The sequence below is a fragment of the Plecotus auritus genome (genome assembly GCF_963455305.1).
Source record: "Plecotus auritus genome assembly, chromosome: 2".
Classification (NCBI taxonomy): domain Eukaryota; kingdom Metazoa; phylum Chordata; class Mammalia; order Chiroptera; family Vespertilionidae; genus Plecotus; species Plecotus auritus.
In genome coordinates, this window is record NC_137771.1 from 180,182,942 (window position 1) to 180,203,913 (window position 20,972).

The following is a 20,972-nucleotide window of genomic DNA, read 5'->3' on the forward strand; positions in this document are numbered from 1 at the left end:
TAAGAGGATGCTACCTGCAGCCTATGCTATGGGAAATTGATTGAATTGTTCATTAGGGACAATGGGAACAAAACTGGGATTAGAGCTCAAGTCTCCTGAGTCTTGCTATGGCTTCCAGAATTACAGATGAAGGAGGGCATGAATACTTGGATTTTCAAACACTGTAGGATATCCTTCCTGCTCTCCTCCTCCCCTGAGTATCCCAAGTCTACTTCCAGCAGAACTAGCCACATCATTCTGCCACTGACATTTCACTTTTTTGTGTCTCCAACCACACTGTAAGCCCGCAGGGGTGGGCAAACTTTTTGACTCAAGGGCCACAATGGGTTCTTAAACTGGACTGGAGGGCCGGAACAAAAGCATGGATGGAGTGTTTGTGTGAACAAATATAAATTCAAAGTAAAGGAGCGGAGGGGAGAGCAAGAGAACCCTCTACTCTTTCGGCTCTGCGGGCCAGATAGAACAGCTTAACGGGCCGGATCCGGCCCGCGGGCCGTAGTTTGCCCACGGCTGCCTTAGAGAGAAAGATGTCATATGTCTTCTCTCCAGAGCTCAGCACAGCATTTGGCATATAAGAGGAACTAAATAGTTGTTGAATTATGGAACTGACTCTTGATTCTGTGTAGCAACAGAGAAAAATATTAGAACTAAGAAGTGACAGATTCAAGAGGAGCTTATTTTAGCTCAATACAGGAAAAACCATTCTAACCACAAACTCCCTGAGTGGGACAGGCAAGGCAAGAAGTAGTGAATTCTCGTTTACCAGAAGCCTTTTAACAGAGGCTGGATAGTCACCATCAGGGTTACTGGAGAGAAGAAGCTTCTTGGTGGTCTCCAATTAAAGATCTATGACTATTCCATTCCAGACCCCAGGCCTCATTTATCTGAGAGAAGAGTCTCTAGTGCCACCTTCCTGTAACCTAGGGTAATTTATAAAGATCTACCCTTGCCAGAGTTGACTAATCAACTTGCTGATCCTATTTAGTATTAAGCCCTTGCGGTATAAAAACAAACAAACAAACAAACAAACAACACCCAACTTAGCAGGAGAGGTCTATGGTTAGGAATTCAGCTTCATCTTCCCCTATTGAATTGACTTACTTAGAAGAATAACAGTTTACCCTACACTAGAAGCATGATACAGACATAATAAACTGGGATCTCAATATATACTAAAAGAAAAAAAAAATCAAACCTTAAAACTAATCAGCACTTATAGATTATATGAACTAAAATGTTCACATTTAGGCCTCAAAAGGATGCATTTATAATCACACAGCTGGTGCCAGGCAGAGTTGGCACAAAATTCCCCTGATTACAAGGCCAGAATTCTTTTCATTACTCAATGCTGTGAAGCCCACTATAATATAACACTTAATTATACGGGTTCAGGAATACAAGTCAAAGCAGATCCCAAATGTAATAATAGATGCTAAAACTACATATGGCAAAAGCATGCTATAATGTGGTTAACTTATGACGTGAATAAATTATAAAGGGATTGATTGCACAGTATTTTCCCATTGAGGACTGAGTTGTACTTCTATATCATGTGAGTAAGCTGTGCTGTAAACTCTGTAACACATGATCTCATTAAAATTCAAACCAAATGAGAGACATCAGGGCATCAGGGTGTATAAGAAAGGCAAAGTACACAAGCAGTTCATTAGGCTTTTGAGTATACTAGCTCTTTTAGACTGACCCATTGCCCATCAAAGTAGGTATTATTATGTCTATTTTGAAGATGAGAGTAGAGCTCAGAGACATCAGTGTTTAACCTGCTGTTATCTACTAGTAAATGACAGTCCGGATTCAAATCCACATATATTTGGTTCCCAAGGCCAAGCTTCTTTCTGGGGGATCAGGACATCCCAGTCATCCATGCCTCTGTAAATAAGTTTGACTTTACTTAAGTAACTCTTCCTCTTTGGGTCTTAGATAATTTCTAAGGTCCATTCTAGTTCCAAATGTTCTGTTACACAACTTCAGATATTCAAGATTTGAAAAGAATTTCTTATCTATATTCTATCCAAAAATAAATAGTGTAAAACATAAGCATGCACAATATCTGAGATGTCTAGATTACTTTTCTTTTCTATTTCCTACTAGGGATCATTTAGCAAGGTTTGTCTGAACATTGATACCCATGGAGGGCCTTTAGTGAAGAAGCAGCAGATTCACAGTTTCATTATGTACATGATGGGCCAGCTTCAGGAGGTATCTCCCGTATGCAGGACTCTGTAAACAGCTGCAGCTTAAACAGGCATTATCCTAAGTGTAGGCAGGAATTAGCCAGTGCTGAAAGATGAGGGCCATCAAGTCAATGAGGACTGTCTCAACTCTGTGCACTAAGGCCTAAGGAAACTGCCTATGTAGAGAAAACAACCCATTTCTTTAAGGCTGCATGATATAGTGGGAATATCTTAGCCAGGGTAATCTGGAAACCCAATTTTACACTATTTACCAAGGTCTTTAAAATGACTTCACCTTAAAGCGAGCTTTGGTTTCTTCATTTGCAAAATTCAAAATTAATCAGCCTCCTGTATTTACTAGGGAATTGTGTTTGTGTGTGTGTGTGTGTGTGTGTGTGTTTGTGAATCTAATCAAAATATGAACTATGCAAGGGCTTTGTAGATTCCAGGACACTAAGAACTAAGAGCTGACATTATTATTCTCCCTCTAGCCTAAATGTGCCTGACACTTTCACTCGCATTGATTTATTCCCCTCAAAAACAGATGAGATTTTTGTCATTGGCTTTATCTTTACTTATTTAGCAGTTCTATGGTAGGAAAAGCATGGGTTTGGTGTTATAAGGATCTATGTTTCATCCCAGGTAAAGCATTGGCTGACTTTGTGCTCTGGAGTCTGTTGATCTTTCTCTTCATCAGTGTCCTCATCTGTGAAATGGGGATAATAACAACTCACTAGTGGTGATATTTGAATTCACAGTAACATATTTAAAGAGTGTCTGTTTCATAAATTGGACTGGCTACCATAATTTCTTACCACCCTTTTCAAATGACCAGTGACAAACAATGGGAAAAGAAAGATTTCCCCCACTACCGCCAATCCAAACCCAATCCCAGTTGTGTCATCTGTAGGGACTAGGACACACATTCAGTGCTGATTGAACATGGGCCACCACTTTAACACATCTGCTGCCACCCAACAACTTCCAGGGGAACTGCATGGATTTAAGATGAGTATAATTTTAAAGGATAGTTGTTTAAATATTCTAAGAAGCAATAAGGGAAACCTTTCTTGAAAATCTCTTCTCCAACAATGACAATATACAAACATATGAGGGGTTAAATGCTTGGACTGGGTCCAGTTCAAAACTCCTGACACTGATATTCAGGCATGTTTTCTTTCATGTGATATAATTTCTGTAAAAACCACCTATACCCTTCTTTTCTCCACATGATATCATTTATTATTATTTTTAAGAGTACCCAGATAAAAAGTTCATATTATTTTGAAGGACACCAGAAGATCATAAACTTTGTTTTCATTGCTCTGCAAATGTTTAAAAAATGTACAGAGAAGAAAGAAGACAGTCAATAGCCAAGTTGGAGGGAGCTCATTTATGGAAAATCAAAACCCTAATTCCACATCTGCTATTTTCCTAACCAATGCTCCATTCCCTAGATGCTTCTAAAGAGCAGATTCCCAGTGCTCTGATGACATGCGAAGAAAACCCAAACATGTTAGAAGATAAATATTTAGGTCAATGAACAATCTCCTTAGTTATTTACCCATCTTTAAGTTCTACTCTCACCTTTGTCATTGTGTGTCTTGAACAGAGTCCCACAAGACCACATTTAAAAATATATATATACATTTTATTGATTTTTTTACAGAGAGGAAGGAAGAGGGATAGTTAGAAACATCGATGAGAGAGAAACATCGATCAGCTGCCTCCTGCACATACTGAGGATGTGCCCTCAACCAAGATACATGCCCTTGACTGGAATCGAACCTGGGACCCTTCAGTCCATAGGCTGATGCTCTATCCACTGAGCAAAACCAGTTAGGGCAAGACCACGTTTTATATCTACGAAACCAGGGAGATTGGATCAGACACTAAGATCCCTTCCAGCTTCTGTTTCTTATAATATACTCTCATTTGTTAAAGTATAATAACAGCACCTTGGAAGAATTCAAACACATCAAACTAACAGGGTTTTTTTTCCTGCAATAAATTAGCAGAAACAAATCCTGAACTTTGACTTTCTGTCAAGTGTCCCCCAGTCCCCATGCCATTCCTCCAGATGGCTTCTCACTGAAACATGTCCTACACAGCCCCTGGGCTCAACCCAATCTGTTGAACAAGCCTCTTATCACTTGAATTTAAGCTGCTACACATGGGTAAGGTCTCCCCTTTCTGAGGCAACCTATGTCAGTGGATAATAATACAATCCCTAAGGAAAAGGTGTCCAAAAAGTTAAAAACAAAACCAAAATAATGTATAGCTGGTGATTAAGAGATGATTCGGGAAACCATGGGGATAGTCACAGCATGAGACTTCAATGCCACATGTTGTTATGGAAAATTATTAGAATGGATCTTAACAAGAGGATCAAAAACACTGAACTTTGACCCAGAAAGTTAGGTTAGTCTTTTTACTTGTCTTATGCCCTGTCTTTTTGTGTTTGTTTGTTTGTTTGTTTGTTTGTTGTCTTTTTTTTTGCTGTTTTTGTTTTGTTTTGTTTTGTTTTTGTTTTGTTTTGTTCTCTATTCTTTTCTTAAGAAACAAACTGAGGATGTTGGGTTATTTCTAAAGACCGAGGACTCAAAAATCAGCTATAAGATTTAATTGCTAAATCCTAGTAATCTTATTCAGTGAAAATATAGAAAGAAAATATGTAAGAGGACTCCCCCCATGCAGTGGTTCTCAACCTTTTTAATGCCACGACCCTTTAATAGAGTTCCTCATGTTGTAGTGACCCTCAACCATAAAATTATTTTCGTTGCTACTTCATAACTGTAATTTTTCTACTGTTATGAATCGTCATGTAAATACCTGTGTTTTCTGATGGTCTTAGGCGACCCTGCTAGCCGTTCTCAACCTGTGGGTTGCGACCCACAGGTTGAGAACTGCTGCTGTAGAGCCTAAGACCATCGGAAAACACAGATATTTACATTACGATTCATAACAGTAGCAAAATTACAGTTATGAAGTAGCAACGAAAATAATTTTGTGGTTGGGGTCACCACAACATGAGGAACTGTATTAAAGGGTCGGGCATTAAAAAGGTTGAGAACCATTGCCACAGAGAGAACAGAAAAGTTAAATTGATTGGGCCCCAAAAACCAACATTTAAATATTAATTACAAGTAGAAAGGACAAAGTTAAGATGCCATATGTCTAAAATATCCAAATTCCTTAGCTTCCCAGACTCTGTGCTTTAGATTCCAGAAAGGATTAGCTCTTTTTTAGAGAACCAATTTCTCTCTTTAAAGCCAAATCCCTAACTTGGATTCCATTTGTGCTTCAGAATCTGCCATAATGACACTAAAGACCAGAGTACTTCCCTAAAGAAATGCAGTATATCTAACACTGGTGGGTTTTCTTGTTATTCAGAGCAACAGATTTTTGTAGAACCTCAGACTGGATACCCTCACAGTAAGTATATAGTGAGCAGTGTCAGTTTGGGGGTGATTCTCAAGCATTTCCCAGCTGGGATGGGATAGTGCCCTCTGCAGTAATTCTTAGGCAATAACTTCCTAAGGAGGTATTTCTCATTTAAATATAACCTCCTGGCAACCAAATATTTATCTAGAAGAAATTGGGAGTGGCCCTGTCCAATCAGGCACCTGGGTTCAGTCCATTACTCAAAAATAACAGGATTGAAGCATTTGGGGAACACCTCCTCCCAGAGATTTGCCAAGAAATAGCTCAGTAATTCCCCGCCATCAACCTATCCTTGTCAACACGCCTCCCTAGGCATTATGAATGAGTGGACAACACCACACCCTAGATCACATCCAGGGCATTCTTGGCACAGATCCCCAAAGGCAAAGTTAAGAGCATGCATGACAAAATCCTTGCCTGCTGCCCAGTTCATCAGAGTCTATGATATAACTTGATCCTTGCTAAGGATGGTAGGGCCATAAACCCCAAGGCAATTCTGTTTTCAGACTTTATCTCCATCCAAGCAAATCTGAAGTGACTTTGCACTATTGGAGTTTGGGGGCATTAGTCAGCATTGCACACAAGAGGTTGATTCTCAGAATCTCATATATTACCTTTCCTTTCCACACTCAGGTCAAGCATCCAATACCTCTCACCAGCACTGACTCAAATATCTGATCAAACTATTCTGTGCTCCAATCCATCTCACACACCACTACCTGCTTTAATCATTTACTGACCATTTATTGAGTACACAGCAGTGTGCCTGTCACACATAAGTGTTGTGCTACCGGCTGTAAGGACACAAAGATGCACAAAGCCTCAATGCTCTGCAGTGGTTCTCAACCTTTCTAATGCCGTGACCCTTTAATACAGTTCCTCATGTTGTGGTGACCCCCAATCATAAAATTATTTTCGTTGCTACTTCATAACTGTAATTTTGCTACTGTTATGAATCGTCATGTAAATACCTGTGTTTTCCGATGGTCTTAGGCTCTACAGCAGCAGTTCTCAACCTGTCGCGACCCACAGGTTGAGAACGGCTAGCAGGGTCGCCTAAGACCATCGGAAAACACAGGTATTTACATGACGATTCATAACAGTAGCAAAATTACAGTTATGAAGTAGCAACGAAAATAATTTTATGGTTGGGTGTCACCACAACATGAGGAACTGTATTAAAGGTTTGCAGCATTAGAAAGGTTGAGAACCACTGCTTCTAAAACATTTATGATTCTAATTAACCAATGAAAATATATAAAACTGCCTTTTAACACTGCCTGTGAACAGGTTACCCTCCCTCCCTTGTCTCTCCCTCCACCCTCCATTCTCCCTATTCCCCAGTCAAGCAGGAGACTCCTCATAGTTTCTGAAAAAAAAAAAAAAAAAAAAATTTCATACTTTGGTATTAACACCTATTTTAAAAATACTCTTCCCCGAACCTATAATTTATCTTAACATTTTTCTACCAAAGTTTATCAGCCTGTTGTCTCTTTAGCAACAATTCCCACCCTTAAAAAATGATTGGCTCATCTGTACTCCCCTATTATGTTGTTTATATACTTCATTTAGGGTTTGTCATGCTATGTGTTATATGATCTCAGGCTACTTGAGGGCAAGACCAATATATAATTCATCTCTCTTTCCCTACAGAGGTTATGAGACCATTGTCCTCTATTTGTTGAATCACCTTATTAAAACTAATAGAATTAAAACTTGTTTCCAGAATCTGGATGCAGCAATATCAAATTTACCCCAAAGGAGAAAAATGCAACAAAAATACACAATGACTGTAATTACATAAAATAGCTAAAACAACTTTTTAATTTAAAAAGTCAATAAATATTAATTACCTGATGTTCTTAATTATACATTAGGTTTTGCATTAGAACTACTATCCTCTGCCTGCTGGCCAATCTAAAATGGTACAAAATATAACCCTAGGTGTTTTAGGTGGCTTTGTATTGGGTTTAAGGTCACTTCTCTATGCATACCTGTAGAGTCATCCCTTTTGACTCTACACGCTTTGTGCTTGGTCTGAATTGATGGATACCATCTTGTTCCTAGAAGCATTTTACCATGTCATTCTTTGCTCACAGAACAGATTCTCTATCTCCAATTAATTAGGGCTTAGGATCTCCCAAACCAATTCATCAAGTCCCTATTCCTATCAGAAAACAGGCTCTAGCTCTCTGTTAGGTTGTCTCTGAATAACAGGCCTTGAGTTAAGTGAATGATTAACACTCCTTCCCTGTTAAACTTACAGCACAAAGTCCTATGCAGTGCAATAATGTTTCATTTAGGGAGACAGGTCCTGTGCCATATCATCTTATTTACTGAGAGAGCATTTGGGGAAGGAAGGATGAGAAGCTAGGAAGTTACTCCTCAAGAAAGACAACACACTGGACTCTTAATAACCTATCACCTCACTTCCACCTAATGAAAATGTTTTCCTTGTGTGTTTAAAACTATACTTTATTTGATGAGGTAAACACTCTGTTGGCTGGATAATCTAGTAATCAGGCACACCTAAATGAAGAATAATTTAACCCACTTCATAACTGATTGGATATTTTTAACAGGGAAATGAAGAATTATATGATATAAAATATGAAATATATGGCTAAGTCAAGAGAGTTTGGAATAAGAGAAGAGCAAGGGGGTGGGAGAAAGGAGAAGAATATGTCAGTTGAAGTTGGAAAAAAAAGTGGATTGAACACTAACTGGCCTATTTTCTCTTCTCCTGGTCTATCTTTCTATTAGTCTGCAAAATAAATGCACAACAGTTCTAGGTCTGCTGCCAATGTTAAACATTTCCAAAACAAAAACTGTCATTGCTTATAGTGTCCTTTGACTGCTGACAAGGAGTTCTATGGTTCTTATTTCATCGGAGCAAAACTGGAAAGAACATTATAAAATTGTCATGAATCATTGGCCTAGTAGAGACCTTGAAGATCATTTATTTTAACCCCTTTCATATTACATGGGGTCAACTGAGGCTCTGAGAGGGGAAACACCTTTCTTTTAAGGATGCACAGAAAACAGAAGCCAGGATAAAGAGTAGAATTCAGATTTTCCCATTCCTAGCTCAGAAGTAGAGTTTTCATGTTGCATTTTTAAGGAGTCATATTCACTTAACTAGGATTACCAAGGGCCAGTGCTCTTCTTTATTAGAGTGAATGAACCGAAAAAAGAGTTTTCCAATCCCACCCTGCCTCTCCATGCCCACACCCATTCCAATCACCTCCCAGCACTCTGCTGCCTCCACTTCTTAACCTAAAATATTTCTCAAGAACTCAAGTGAACTTAGCAGGTCTCTTAGTTTGGAGTAAAATGCTTTAGCATCAAGATGCACATCTAATTTTAATCCCCTAGAGCTATTTCCATCATCACTGATAAAGCCTTGTGTTTATATAATACCTTTCCCCAATAAGCAAAGGATGATTTATGAACATTATCTCATTACACAATAAGTAATTATCCTAAGAGATAAGTGGGCAATTTTATTTGCTTTATGCATTGAATCAGACTCATTTCCCAGCAATTCCAGAGACAATCTTATAGTTTAGAGTAAAAGCTTTCAAACTAATTTTAACTGTGAACTTCTTCATTCTCTAGTGAATGCCAGTGCAGTGACAGGTAACTCTAACTTCTCCAAAATGCCATAACTCATCCACCTCCAAATACAGAATTAATCTCCATGTCAGTGGCTCAGGCTGTGTTAGCTTGTTTATAGTTCCTCAGAGGTACCAGATTCCATCCTTCCTTTGTGCATATCCCTCCTCTATCCAAAATATTCTCTCCATAACCTCCTTTACCTTATCAGCGCTTACTCAATTCCAGCTCCAGAATCTCTTCTTCACAGAAAACAGCCTTGATCTTCACCCTCCAATTTGGGTCTAAATCCTGTAATAAATATTCTGATATCTTTCATGTGGTAGGCTACCCCTCACATGACCTCCAATAATGTCTACTTTCTGATAGTCATGCCCTTTTGTGATAGCCTACCTTAGTGTGAGCCACATCTAGTGAAAAGAGGTGGCAGAGGTGATGAGCTGTCACTTCCCCAATTAGGTTACCTGAAGACTGTGGCTTCTACCTTTCTCAACTTCTCTTGCTATCTCTTGATTTCTCCCTTGCTCTCTCTTAGAGAAGCCAGTAGCCATGTTGTCAGTAGCCTTAGGGAAGGGTTCACATGGTGGGAATGGATATGTTTGGCCAAACTCCAGTGAGGACCTGAGCCTGCCCACAACTACACCAGTGAGCTTAAAAGTGATCTCCCTTGAGATGCCATGGCCCCAGTGACACCTTCATTGAAGTTTTGGAGAGATCCTGAACCAAAGGATGCAGCTAAGTCATACCCATCCATATTCCTGACTCCGAAACAGAAACAATAAATAACTTGTTACATGACAATAGATAATTCACACACTTCCTATATCTCTTCTTCAAAACACCATCATTGTTGTAATTTTATACTTATTAGTATTATTATTTGATTACTGTCTTTGCCCTCCTGACTGTGAGCTCCATGATGGAATAAACTCTCTTTAGCACAATTGTGTCACAATACTCAGCATAGCAACTGGTGACTCAAGTGCTGAATAAATGTTGGTTGTATGAGTAGTTTCTCCCAACCATCATCTTTTTCCATAGCCTATCAAGCACACTACACAATAAAACAAAGTTCACCTTCCACTTCGAGGCTCCCTATCCATCTCTTCGTCTCCCATACTAAAAAACCCAATCCAGTCATCACATGCCAGAAATTCTACTTCAGCCAAGTCTTCTCACACCCATGACTTCCTTATTTCACCCATTGGCCCCATTCAGGTCCTTATGATTTCCCAACTCTAATATTAGAGAATCTCTCCCATGGTCAGCTCCTTCCTACAGTTTCTGTTTTCTCCAACCCATTTCTTATAGTGTTGCTACCCTTATCTTCCTGAAGCAAAATTCTAATCCTTTTAGGCAACTCCCCCCAAACCTTCAATATCTCATGCCCTAGTATATAACTAAAACTCCAAACCCTCATATTATTATTGTTCAAACTCATTCAGAAACATCCATAATACTTTCCCAGCAACTAGGACCCAGCCCCTTGGAGACCTGGCATGATTACACTGGCTGGGCATTTGTCTACTTATGTATGGACCTCACTGCTCCCTCTTATCTCTCTGCCCAAATTCTGCTCATCCTTAAAAAACCTGCTCAGATCACCCCTCCTCCATTATATCTTCCAACACCTCCCAGTAGAAATTCTTTCTTCCACTCCTGTGCCCATGACACTGTTGGCTTTCCACTGAAGCACTAACCAAATCCTGGTCAAAGCATGAGTGTGTGTGTGTGTGTGTGTGTGTGTGTGTGTGTGTGTGTGTGTGATCCCTTGAGCTTGTGAACATCTCAGGGATAGAATCCATGTCTCTGGACCTTATCGTGAATTAATCAGATCACTACTTGGAAAGAACATACCTTTAGGGAGACAGTTTTTATTTTCAGAATGCTGCTGGGAGGGCGGATTATTAAATCAGTGGCTTTTCTTTTTTAAGTAAAGACCACAAACCACTTTTGAAGCCAAGAAAAAGATGTGATTGGAGGCAAATAAATCAGTACCTTTAATCCTCCACTGAGTTTGAAAGACAACAAAATGCCAGCTTCCACCAGATCATTTATTTTTAATTAAAAGTTAGCCGAATTCTTTTATAGGGCTCAATTTTCTGGTCAAGTCAACAAAAAGAAACCAATGCCATCCAGTCATCCCCTGCCCCCCCCCCCCATCTGCCCATCTCCACTCATGGAGTTAGGCAACCCTTGGGGGCGGCATACATTTCAGCTGTTTGCTCTGCGCTCATAATTAGATTGTCTAGACAGGAGATGTTGCTGGAGCGATAGAAAATATTTTACAAGGTGTTCCGCAGAACCACTCTTATAACAGTGATTAGAACACACTGACAGACGCCAAGCCAGCAGAATCAGCCTGGGCCATGAGCAGATTTCACCAGAGCAAAGCAGAGGCCCTTTGAAGCTCTTGTCTGAGGATCAGAGGCCAAATTAGAACTCTAAAGCAGCTTACTGGCCTTTGGACCCCAGGGAGCAAGGCTGAGACTATGGAGTAATGTCTGGGATGCCCTCCTTCACACCTCCAGGTGTCAACAGGGGGCGGCTCCTAGCTGCTGTTTTCGCCAGCATCTCTACAGAGAGGCTGGTGGTGACCACCACAAGCAGTTTCTGAGGCCTCACTTTTGCAACATTGCCTGTCCCTCAAATTTGCAGAATGCAAACTTTTAACAGCAAATTTAAAATGGAAAGATAAGTGTGTGACACCTACTCTCACAGGAAGACGTTTCTCAGCCTGACCTTCGCTCTCAGCTTTTGTTAGCAAATCAATGTGCAAAATAGCAATATTTTCCAGCAGAAAACCTCTTCAGAAACATTTTTTTCCATAGGAGTAATTGATTAGGTAAATCATTTAGCCCTCTAAGATGAATGACTTTTAGAAAATTGCTACACCAATAGAGGAGTAGCACAAAAGCACAGAGTTTGAAGACCAAAACAAAAAACAAACAAACAAACAAACAAAAAACAACAAACCCTTAGAGATTTTTAAAATGAGGAAGCTGAAAGATTCATCAAGGAGAGGAGAATTATATTAAGAAACTGGATGAAGCTCTAGGTCCCTGATGTTTACACCAGTAAACGAGTGTCTTTCTATCAAACCTACTATAAAACCTTGCCTCCTCTAAATACTTACTACATACCAGACACTTTTCTAAGCATTTTATATGTATTATCTCCTTTAATTTTCAACACAGACTGAGATAGATACCATTAACCTCTCCACTTTACAGAGGGGACTGAGGCCAGGACTGTGGTCTGACTATTCTAGGTCACCAGAAGCAAATGTAGGACTGGCTCCCAGGCGGCCTTCAAAACTGCTCTCTAACAAGACTCGACCTCCTCATCACAGAGTTCAGATGGGAACAGAGCTAAAGAGAGGGGGCCCATTTACTCTGAAAAACTACAATGCATTTGAGGATTTGGGAATCAGGTTCATGACAAAGGGAAGATTTGAAATCATATAATCTCCTGTTTCAGATCCCACCACCACCTATTTACATGATTACTGACAAATCACCTGATGACTCAGAGTGACAGTTCTCTCATTATTACCTAGTGTGGGCATATTAAAAAATAGGGGACGGGTGATTTGACAAGTAAATAGAAATTTTTAGAACTCTTTAAGTGAAAACTTAAACTTACATTTTTTTCACACTTTGCAATTTACAAAACACTTTCACATCCATCATTTAAATCTACAATGAACTGAATGATAGCCCTGGCAGAGATTTTCTATTATTGACATTTTATAGATTGAATATTGAGAGCTCAAGTAAAGTGACTTGTTCAAATTTAAACAGCAAGAAATTTACATGGTTACAATTAGTCATAGCTCTACCTTTATGCTTAATTCTCATAGAAGCCTCATCTTCTTCTCTCTCTCCCACAGTTTGGATTATGAAATTAATTTTTAATTAAAATCTGGGAATGAGTTTAATTATAATAGAAATAAGATTTAGGGTTTGCATCTCAGATAAGGAAAGATGACAAAAGATAGGTACCAGCAACTAGTTACACTGGTGGATAAAACAGGCCTTTTACCATTTCCTGGTTTTGTCTCTAGGGAATGTTCTAATCCTAGGAGAATCTGCCTTCATTGCACAAATAAATGATCCACAACCTTTAGTTGTCTCTCTTCATTGTCTCTCTCCCTTTACACTGAGCCAAAGGCAAACAGTGAATAAAACAAAACAACTCTGTTTTGTAAGCACCAGTACGTAGGATATGCTGGCACATGTTCTGCTAAGTTCCAATAGTCCTCTTTGTGACTTCTTAAGAGAAGCAGAAGCTACATTAACAGAAGTTATCTTCACCCAGAGAGACAGAGAAGAGGGAAGAGGATGACAAAACAGGAGGGATCATAGAGCAAAGGAGGAAAGGGAAAGGAAGAGAGAAGAAGGGAAGATAAGGGAAGGGGAGAGACAGAGATAACATATTATTTATTCAAAAGAAAGAATACTGAACAAAGAATTGGAAAAACTGATTTTAAAACCCAGATTCAATACTAATTAGCTGATGGTTCTGAATCCCTGAACCTCTTTTGGTCTCACTTGTCTCATCTCTAACATGTAGTCAATCAGCCCTACTAATTCATGCATGTTGAAGATCAATGGCACAGGGGAGGTAAAAAGCTCTTGGCAAACACTGCCAATATTACCACCTACAGCTAGTGGGTGCTAATGTTAAATCATTGCATTTTCTCATAACAAGGGGATTTGCTCAGACTGCATCCAGGCTTTCCTCTGAAGTCAGGTTACGATTATTTAGCAGCTGATTTTCCCTTGCCTCTTCCTCCTTTTTCTGACCTTTGACCTTATAACAGTGACTTAATATGCAACCAAGAAGGGCCAAGTGACTTGGAAATAAAGATAACAATCAAATTAATCTACTTAGTTTCATGTTAACAAAAGCTTTTACCTGGGAGAAAATCAGAACTTGTTAACAACTGATATCTTTGAGGCATATTACAAAGTGTTTTCAAGCTATCTCCTTAGAGCCTTACAATAAGACTGTAATGAAGCAGAATGACAACTTATATGAATGACTCTTTGATAGATGAAGAAGCAAAGTTAACAGTTGTAAAATTGTGACTGAAATCCAGGACTCTACTCCTAGTCCAAAACTCTACTATGAAAGTTTGCTAAAAAACTGAGCAGAACATAAAAAAACACCCCTTCACCACACTATGTTCCTACCTCCAGGGACTCAGAGACAGCCTTTAACATTTAACAGTATGCCAGCTGCTGGCACAGGCTTTCTCATTCTAACCCCAGAATGCAAATCTGGATAAAGCTGCACAAGTTAATTAGGAGGGCTGGAATTACATCAACTCTCTGTGGTAATAATTGGGTGCCTCATGGGAAATAAAATAAAATATACCATAAAAATGAAATTTGTCTAGCAAAACTAATGAAGAAAGGGAAGTGAAGGATTTGAGAATGTGGGAATAGTGTGAAGAGGCACATTTCTTACTTTTTAGAGTGGAGGTTTAATATACACTATTTAAGAAAAACATCAGAGGAAGCATATTATTTAAATAAGTAACCATTGAAATAACTATAATGATAATTATAAACAACTTTAAAAAATTAGTGATGTAGAAGTTTTCATCTTTTTTTTAAGAAGATGAAAGAAGTGGGTTGTCATCAATGTAAATGGGCTTATATTAGGGAGTCAGTAGATAATATTCAAAAAAGATAGGAATAAGAATGCTATGTTAGGACTTCCTGTCAAGATGGCTATATAGTTTAGACACAAAACTTGCATCTTCCCACAACCATATCAAAATTACAACTAAACTACAGAACAATTATCATTCAGAACTGCCTGAAATCTGGCTGAATGGAAGTCCTACAACTAGGGATTTAAAGAAGAAGCCACATGGAGACTGGTAGGAGGAGAAAGGCAGGAACAGACTGGTCCCACACTGATGTGTGGTGGATAAAAATCAAGAGGGATATCTCTGGCTGCAGAGGTCCCTTCTGAGGAGTAAGGGGTTCCAGCCCCACACTACGCCCCCTAGCCTAGGGTTTAAGTGCTGCGAAGAGAAGTTCCTATAGCTCTGGCTGTAAAAACCAGTAGAAATTGAGTCTGAGTAAGATGGAGGGTTACTAGAGTCCCAGGCAGTTCCTCTTAGAGGGCACATGCTGATTCTCTGCCAAACAAATTGGATGAGAAGCTCTCCTATCATGCTTCCACGGCTCTTTCCACCTCATATTTAACTATTTACTTGTTTTTTTGTTTTTTTGGTTTTTTTTTAAAATATATTTTATTGATATTTTACAGAGAGGAAGGGAGAGGGATAGAGAGCTAGAAACATCGATGAGAGAGAAACATCGATCAGCTGCCTCCTGCACACCTCCCACTGGGGATGTGCCCGCAACCAAGGTACATGCCCTTGACCGGAATCAAACCCGGGACCCTTCAGTCCGCAGGCCGACGCTCTATCCACTGAGCCAAACCGGTTTCGGCGAACTTTGTAATTGTTTTTCCTAAATATCCCACCCCCACTATACCACTTTCCCAAGTTTTAAGATATCATACTCACTTGTCCAGGGACATCCCAGGGAAGGTAAATTTGCCCAAGCAGATGCGGTAGACAGCACTCAGGGGAATTCGCTGCAACTGCACACAGCTGAGCATGATGAAGTCATACTTGCAAATCAAGAGAGTCTTATCTGTGATCACCAAAATCCTCTCCTTCTCATTGTTCCAGTGATCTATCCTGTAAGTGTCATCACAGAGAGTATAGTTGATTACATAAATTTTCCAAGTTAAATATACTGGCATTAACTGAAACATCTTTAGTAACACAGAAGATGGTAAGGTTTGATCATTCAGTAAAAAAAAGGAATACCATCTCCTCTCTACCTCAGTCTGGCTCCATGGCCAAGGTAGGAGGAAGGGTGGAAGACCTCAGGGAAATTTCTTTACGGCCAGGGAGCTTAGAGATGGTTACCAATGATGGGATCCATTAAGGGAATAATAACTTTGTATCATGTTGGCAGTCAACTGATTCATGCTCCTCCTTATCTTTCCAGTTCTGTAGGATACCTTCATGAAAGCACATCTTCCTTCAAGGACACCAAACACATCTCTTTGTTCTAACACAATCTTCACTACAAATATTACTCACCAGGCACTAGTTTATGTTAATCTCCAAAGATCATATTGGTGGCTGGAGATAAAATAGGAACTTGAACATAGGTCCACTGATCCCTATCACTATTTTAAGCTGATCTATCCTATCATATATTGTAGTAGAAATAGAGTGAAATGAGTGAAGTGGGATACTTATGAACCAAAGACAAACTAGACACTAGATAACTATGTATTGAGTTGATTTGCTTCAGACTTAAAAGCCTTTCAGGGCATGCATGGGAAATTCTGAGTGTTAAAAATCTGTCCAAAAGAGAAGAAGAAGTAATAAAATAAATGGCATCTGCTTAAAAGAAAATGAACATGGTCAAAAATTTCTCTCACCCACAGCCCCTTTGCTGTCTGTTTACTATAGCCTTTAGTATATAGCACTTTATGACTTTTATTAGAATTGTTTTAGCACATGTCTTGTCTTCCTTAAGATACTAAAAAAAAAGTGATTTATGATTGATTTATATCTAAATCCCCACTACACAGAATCAATCTAATGTAAAGACAGTATGGGCACCCCACTCCTATCCACAGTAACCACAGTGCTATGCTTAAAAAACAAAAGGAAAAATATCACTCTCTGTTCACCTTATTAAATAGCCTCTTTTCTATCCTAGGATCAAATCCAAGTTATCTCATTGGACTGCAGATCCCTGAATGGCCTGGCCCATGCCCAGCATCATCTCATAGCTGGATGAGAAAACTCTTTGTCCAAGTCATGGTTCACATGCCTCATCCAAAGATGATTTCACAAACTCCTATATAAACTTGTCCCCCTATTACACTCTCTTAAAGCATCTTTTTTCCATTATGGTACTTATCACCATTTGTAAGAAGGAATTCTATGTAAAATTTTGAGTAACAGGTACCTCATGGACACTGACAAATCAGAATGGACACCATAGTACAGACGGTAAAGCAATGGATGTGAGAAGGACTGAGTATCACCTATGTGTGTGTGTGTGTCTGTGTGTGTGTACTTTCCATGAAGGCAAATGGAGACATGACTAGTATTAATCTCATTAGTTTGGGGAGATAATTAAGGGACCTGATTCTCAATTAGTGTCCTATAAGTTAACTGTTATCACTGGCAGGGAACTAAGACACTTAATAATTTTGGGTAACCAAAATATATGTCATTCCTTGGTATATTCTAAAGAAAGATGAGCAGGAAAAAATTGAGGAGTTAAGTCAATGGAGGGAGTAATAGGAGGAGATATGAAGGAGATAAAAAGGGAGAAGGATAAAGAAAAAAGAAAAGAAGAAGCAGAAAAAGGAAGGTAAGAAGGATAACATCATTGATGGAGGTCCTATCATATGTTGGCTGTTATGTATGTACTAGGAGCCCAGCGTGCGATCAAAATCGCACAGCTCTGCCCACCCTTGAGTCACCGGTCCGGGCATGCCTCGCTTCCTGGACCCCACAGCAGCCACAGCCGCTGCTGGTCTGGCCTTGCCTCCCTCTCTGGCAATGAAGCAACTGCGGCTGCTGCTGATCAGGCCCTCCCCTAGCACATGCGCATGGAGGCCCCTGCCACCCTGCCCCCAACACTGTGCACACAACCTCCTCCTGTCCTGTTGACCCATTACGGCATCCCAGTTAATTAGCATATTTCCCTATTTTTATATATATATACACTAGAGACCTGGTTCACAGAATTCGTGCACGGGGCGGGAAGCGGTGTGTCCCTCAGCCCAGCCTTCACCCTCTCCAATCTGGGACCCCTTGAGGGATGTTCGACCGCCCATTTAGGCCCAATCCTGGTGGGATCAGGCCTAAACGGGCAGTCAGACATCCCTCTCACAATCCAGGACTGCTGGCTCCCAACCACTCGCCTGCCTGCCTGCCCGATTGCCCCTAACTGCTTCTGTCTACCAGCCTGATCACCCCCTAACCACTCCCCTGCCAGCCTGATCGATGCCTAACTGCTCCCCTGCCGGCCCGATTACCCCTAACTGCCCTCCCCTGCTGACCTGGTTGCCCCCAACTTCTCTCCCCTGCAGGCCTAGTCTCCCCCAATGGCCCTCCCTTGCAGCCCCAGTCACCCCTAACTGCTAACTTCCCTCCCTTGCCAGCCTGGTCCCCCCCAACTTCCCTCCCTTGCCGGCCTGGTCCGCCCCAATTGCCCTCCCCTTCAGGCCTGGTCCCTCCCAACTGTCCTCCCCTGCTGGCCTGATCACCCAAAATTGTCCTACCCTTGCTGGCCATCTTGTGTCCACATGAGGACAGCCATCTTTGACCACATGGGGCAGCCATCTTGTGTGTTGGAGTGATGGTCAATTTGCATATTACTCTTTTATTAGATAGGATAGATTTAGATAGATAGATAGATAAGTATTACCTCTACACCTCCCTATAACCCTTTGAAAAAAGTCATTATCTAAAGTCACTTAGCTAGAACACGCTAGTAGACTTATTGGTGCAGTCTGAGAGATCTTTTTTAAATCTTGGTTCAAAAGTTTCCATCCACTCCAACAACACTACAATATTCAACCCCTATTCACTGAGTGAAGGAGAAAATTCTTAAGGATCTTTTTAACACTCTCATCTTAGTCAGAAGGAGAAGGGGACTCTGAAATGTCTTATCAGATATCTACATAAAGTTCTCTAAATAAATTGCATCTATTTAGCAGTAAGTTATGAGCTGCTACCTAATAAACCAGACTTGTTGTTAGTTTAAAAAAAAACACAGCTTTTGGTTGAATGGTTTTATTGAAAATGTCAGCACTCCATAATGAGATTTATTTTAAAAGGTAAAGGATTTAGGGGAAAAAGAGAATTCTTTTTAGGAACACAGAGTGTTCTGCTTTGACACAGACTCTGCATAATTTACATGTTGGGAAAATCAGAATTCAAGTAAACATGCAGGCTTATAAATAGTTTGGGGCCACCATCTCTTGCTCCTAGGTGGTGTACTTATTTATTTATACTTCAACACACCAGTTTTTTCCAAAGAACTCATGAGGAAAACATTAAATTTCATATTCCTAATATTAACATAATTGAAGTTTTGCTGGTGATGATATCCAGCACAAATATAGTAGAAATAACAATAATATATTGTGTTTGTACAGCGTCTGGGGATTTACAAAGACCTTGAATATCAGTGTTCTCATTTAATTCTCACAACAACCCTTTGGACTAGATGTTATAACCCTCATTTTAAACACAATGAAACTAAGGTCCAAAGTGACTTGCCCAATGTTTTACACCTAGCAACCAGTAGTGCAGGGACCTTAAATAAGTGTTGAGATACCAAATTTAGCCATAGTGTTGGCTTTCTCCCCAGTATCATTCACCTCCAACTAGACAACCCTTCATTATGATGTAAAAATGCAGGAAAATCCACCTCTGAAAAGAGCTGGTGTGATATGTATCACTCCTAGAATTGTTCTCTCTGGGAAACTTCTCCCCAGGACAACACTCATGACTGTCCTTCCCAAACTTTGTCCCCATCCAATGTTTTCTGTCTTGGGGAAGAACCCTCCTTCCATTCAGTTATGCAAGTTGGAGATGTAGGAGTCATTCTAGATTGATCCCATTTCCTCACCTCACATGCCAAGTCATAAACATTTTACTCCTAAAATATCTCTCAAAACCACATACTTCTCTCCTCTTCCTTCACCATCCTGATCTAGTCTTCCCTCACCCCCTGTCTGGACTATTGCAATCACCCTCTCTCTAGGTTTGGGCCACCAAGCTCCTAGACATGGTTTACCTGCCTCTGCTCTTGTTCCCTTCCAACCTCTTCAGCATACTGTAATGAGGCGGACCTTTGAAAAAGCCACATCTGGTCTTTACCTCCCCATTCTAGCTTCAACACTTCAACAGCTATGCAAACACACTTCAACTTATCCCCAGGCTTCTTACGGAAAAATAAAAATTCTTCCCCTGATCTAAGAGGCTCTGCAGGGTCAGGCTCTACCTACTTCTACAACCTCATTAGAGGCCAAGTCTCTTCACTCCATTCTCCTTGATTTTGTTTCAGTCTTTTATTTCACATGCCCACTCCTGCTAAAGGGCTTTGGAACAAGATGTTCCCTCTGCTAGCAATAATTTTACTTCAGGTCTTTACCTAGCTAACTCCCGTAGTGGTGAGCTCAATTATCACTTACTCAGGCAAGTGTTCCCAGACCTCTGTGACTACCTCTCTTCTTTCTAATGTACACATTCATGCCACCTCACAGTTCTTCATAGTACTTATCCCAGATTCAGTTTTATAGTTATTTATATGATTACGTAAGTAATGTCTATGTCCTCTTCTATACTGTAAACTCCACAAAGACAGAATCATCTCTTAGCATTGTGTATCCAAAGTAGCAGATGTTCAAAAATATTTCTGAAATGAACCAAAAAAGCATGAACAATCCTTGTGCTGTGCAACCTATAAGCCTTGGCTCATAGGGGAATCCTATCCTGAGGATTACACACTAAAATACTCCCCCATAAAATAGCACATTTAAAAAATCAATAACATTGGGGAAATGCTCAGTTCCTGATAATGAGAAACAGGATACAAAATGTTACCTTCAGCATATTTTCAATTTTGTAACAACAACCACGAAATA

General features: G+C 40.0%; 1 protein-coding gene across 1 annotated transcript in view; it reads right to left on the minus strand.

Moving 5' to 3' along the window:
• TPRG1 (tumor protein p63 regulated 1) overlaps positions 1–20,972 on the minus strand; it is a gene marked incomplete at its 5' end in the record, with an annotated part of 100,164 nt that overhangs the window by 55,667 nt on the left and 23,525 nt on the right. The window contains one exon of the mRNA XM_080654296.1: positions 15,802–15,978. Coding sequence (XP_080510422.1) covers positions 15,802–15,978 — 177 coding nt within the window. The remainder of the gene's footprint in view (positions 1–15,801; positions 15,979–20,972) is intronic.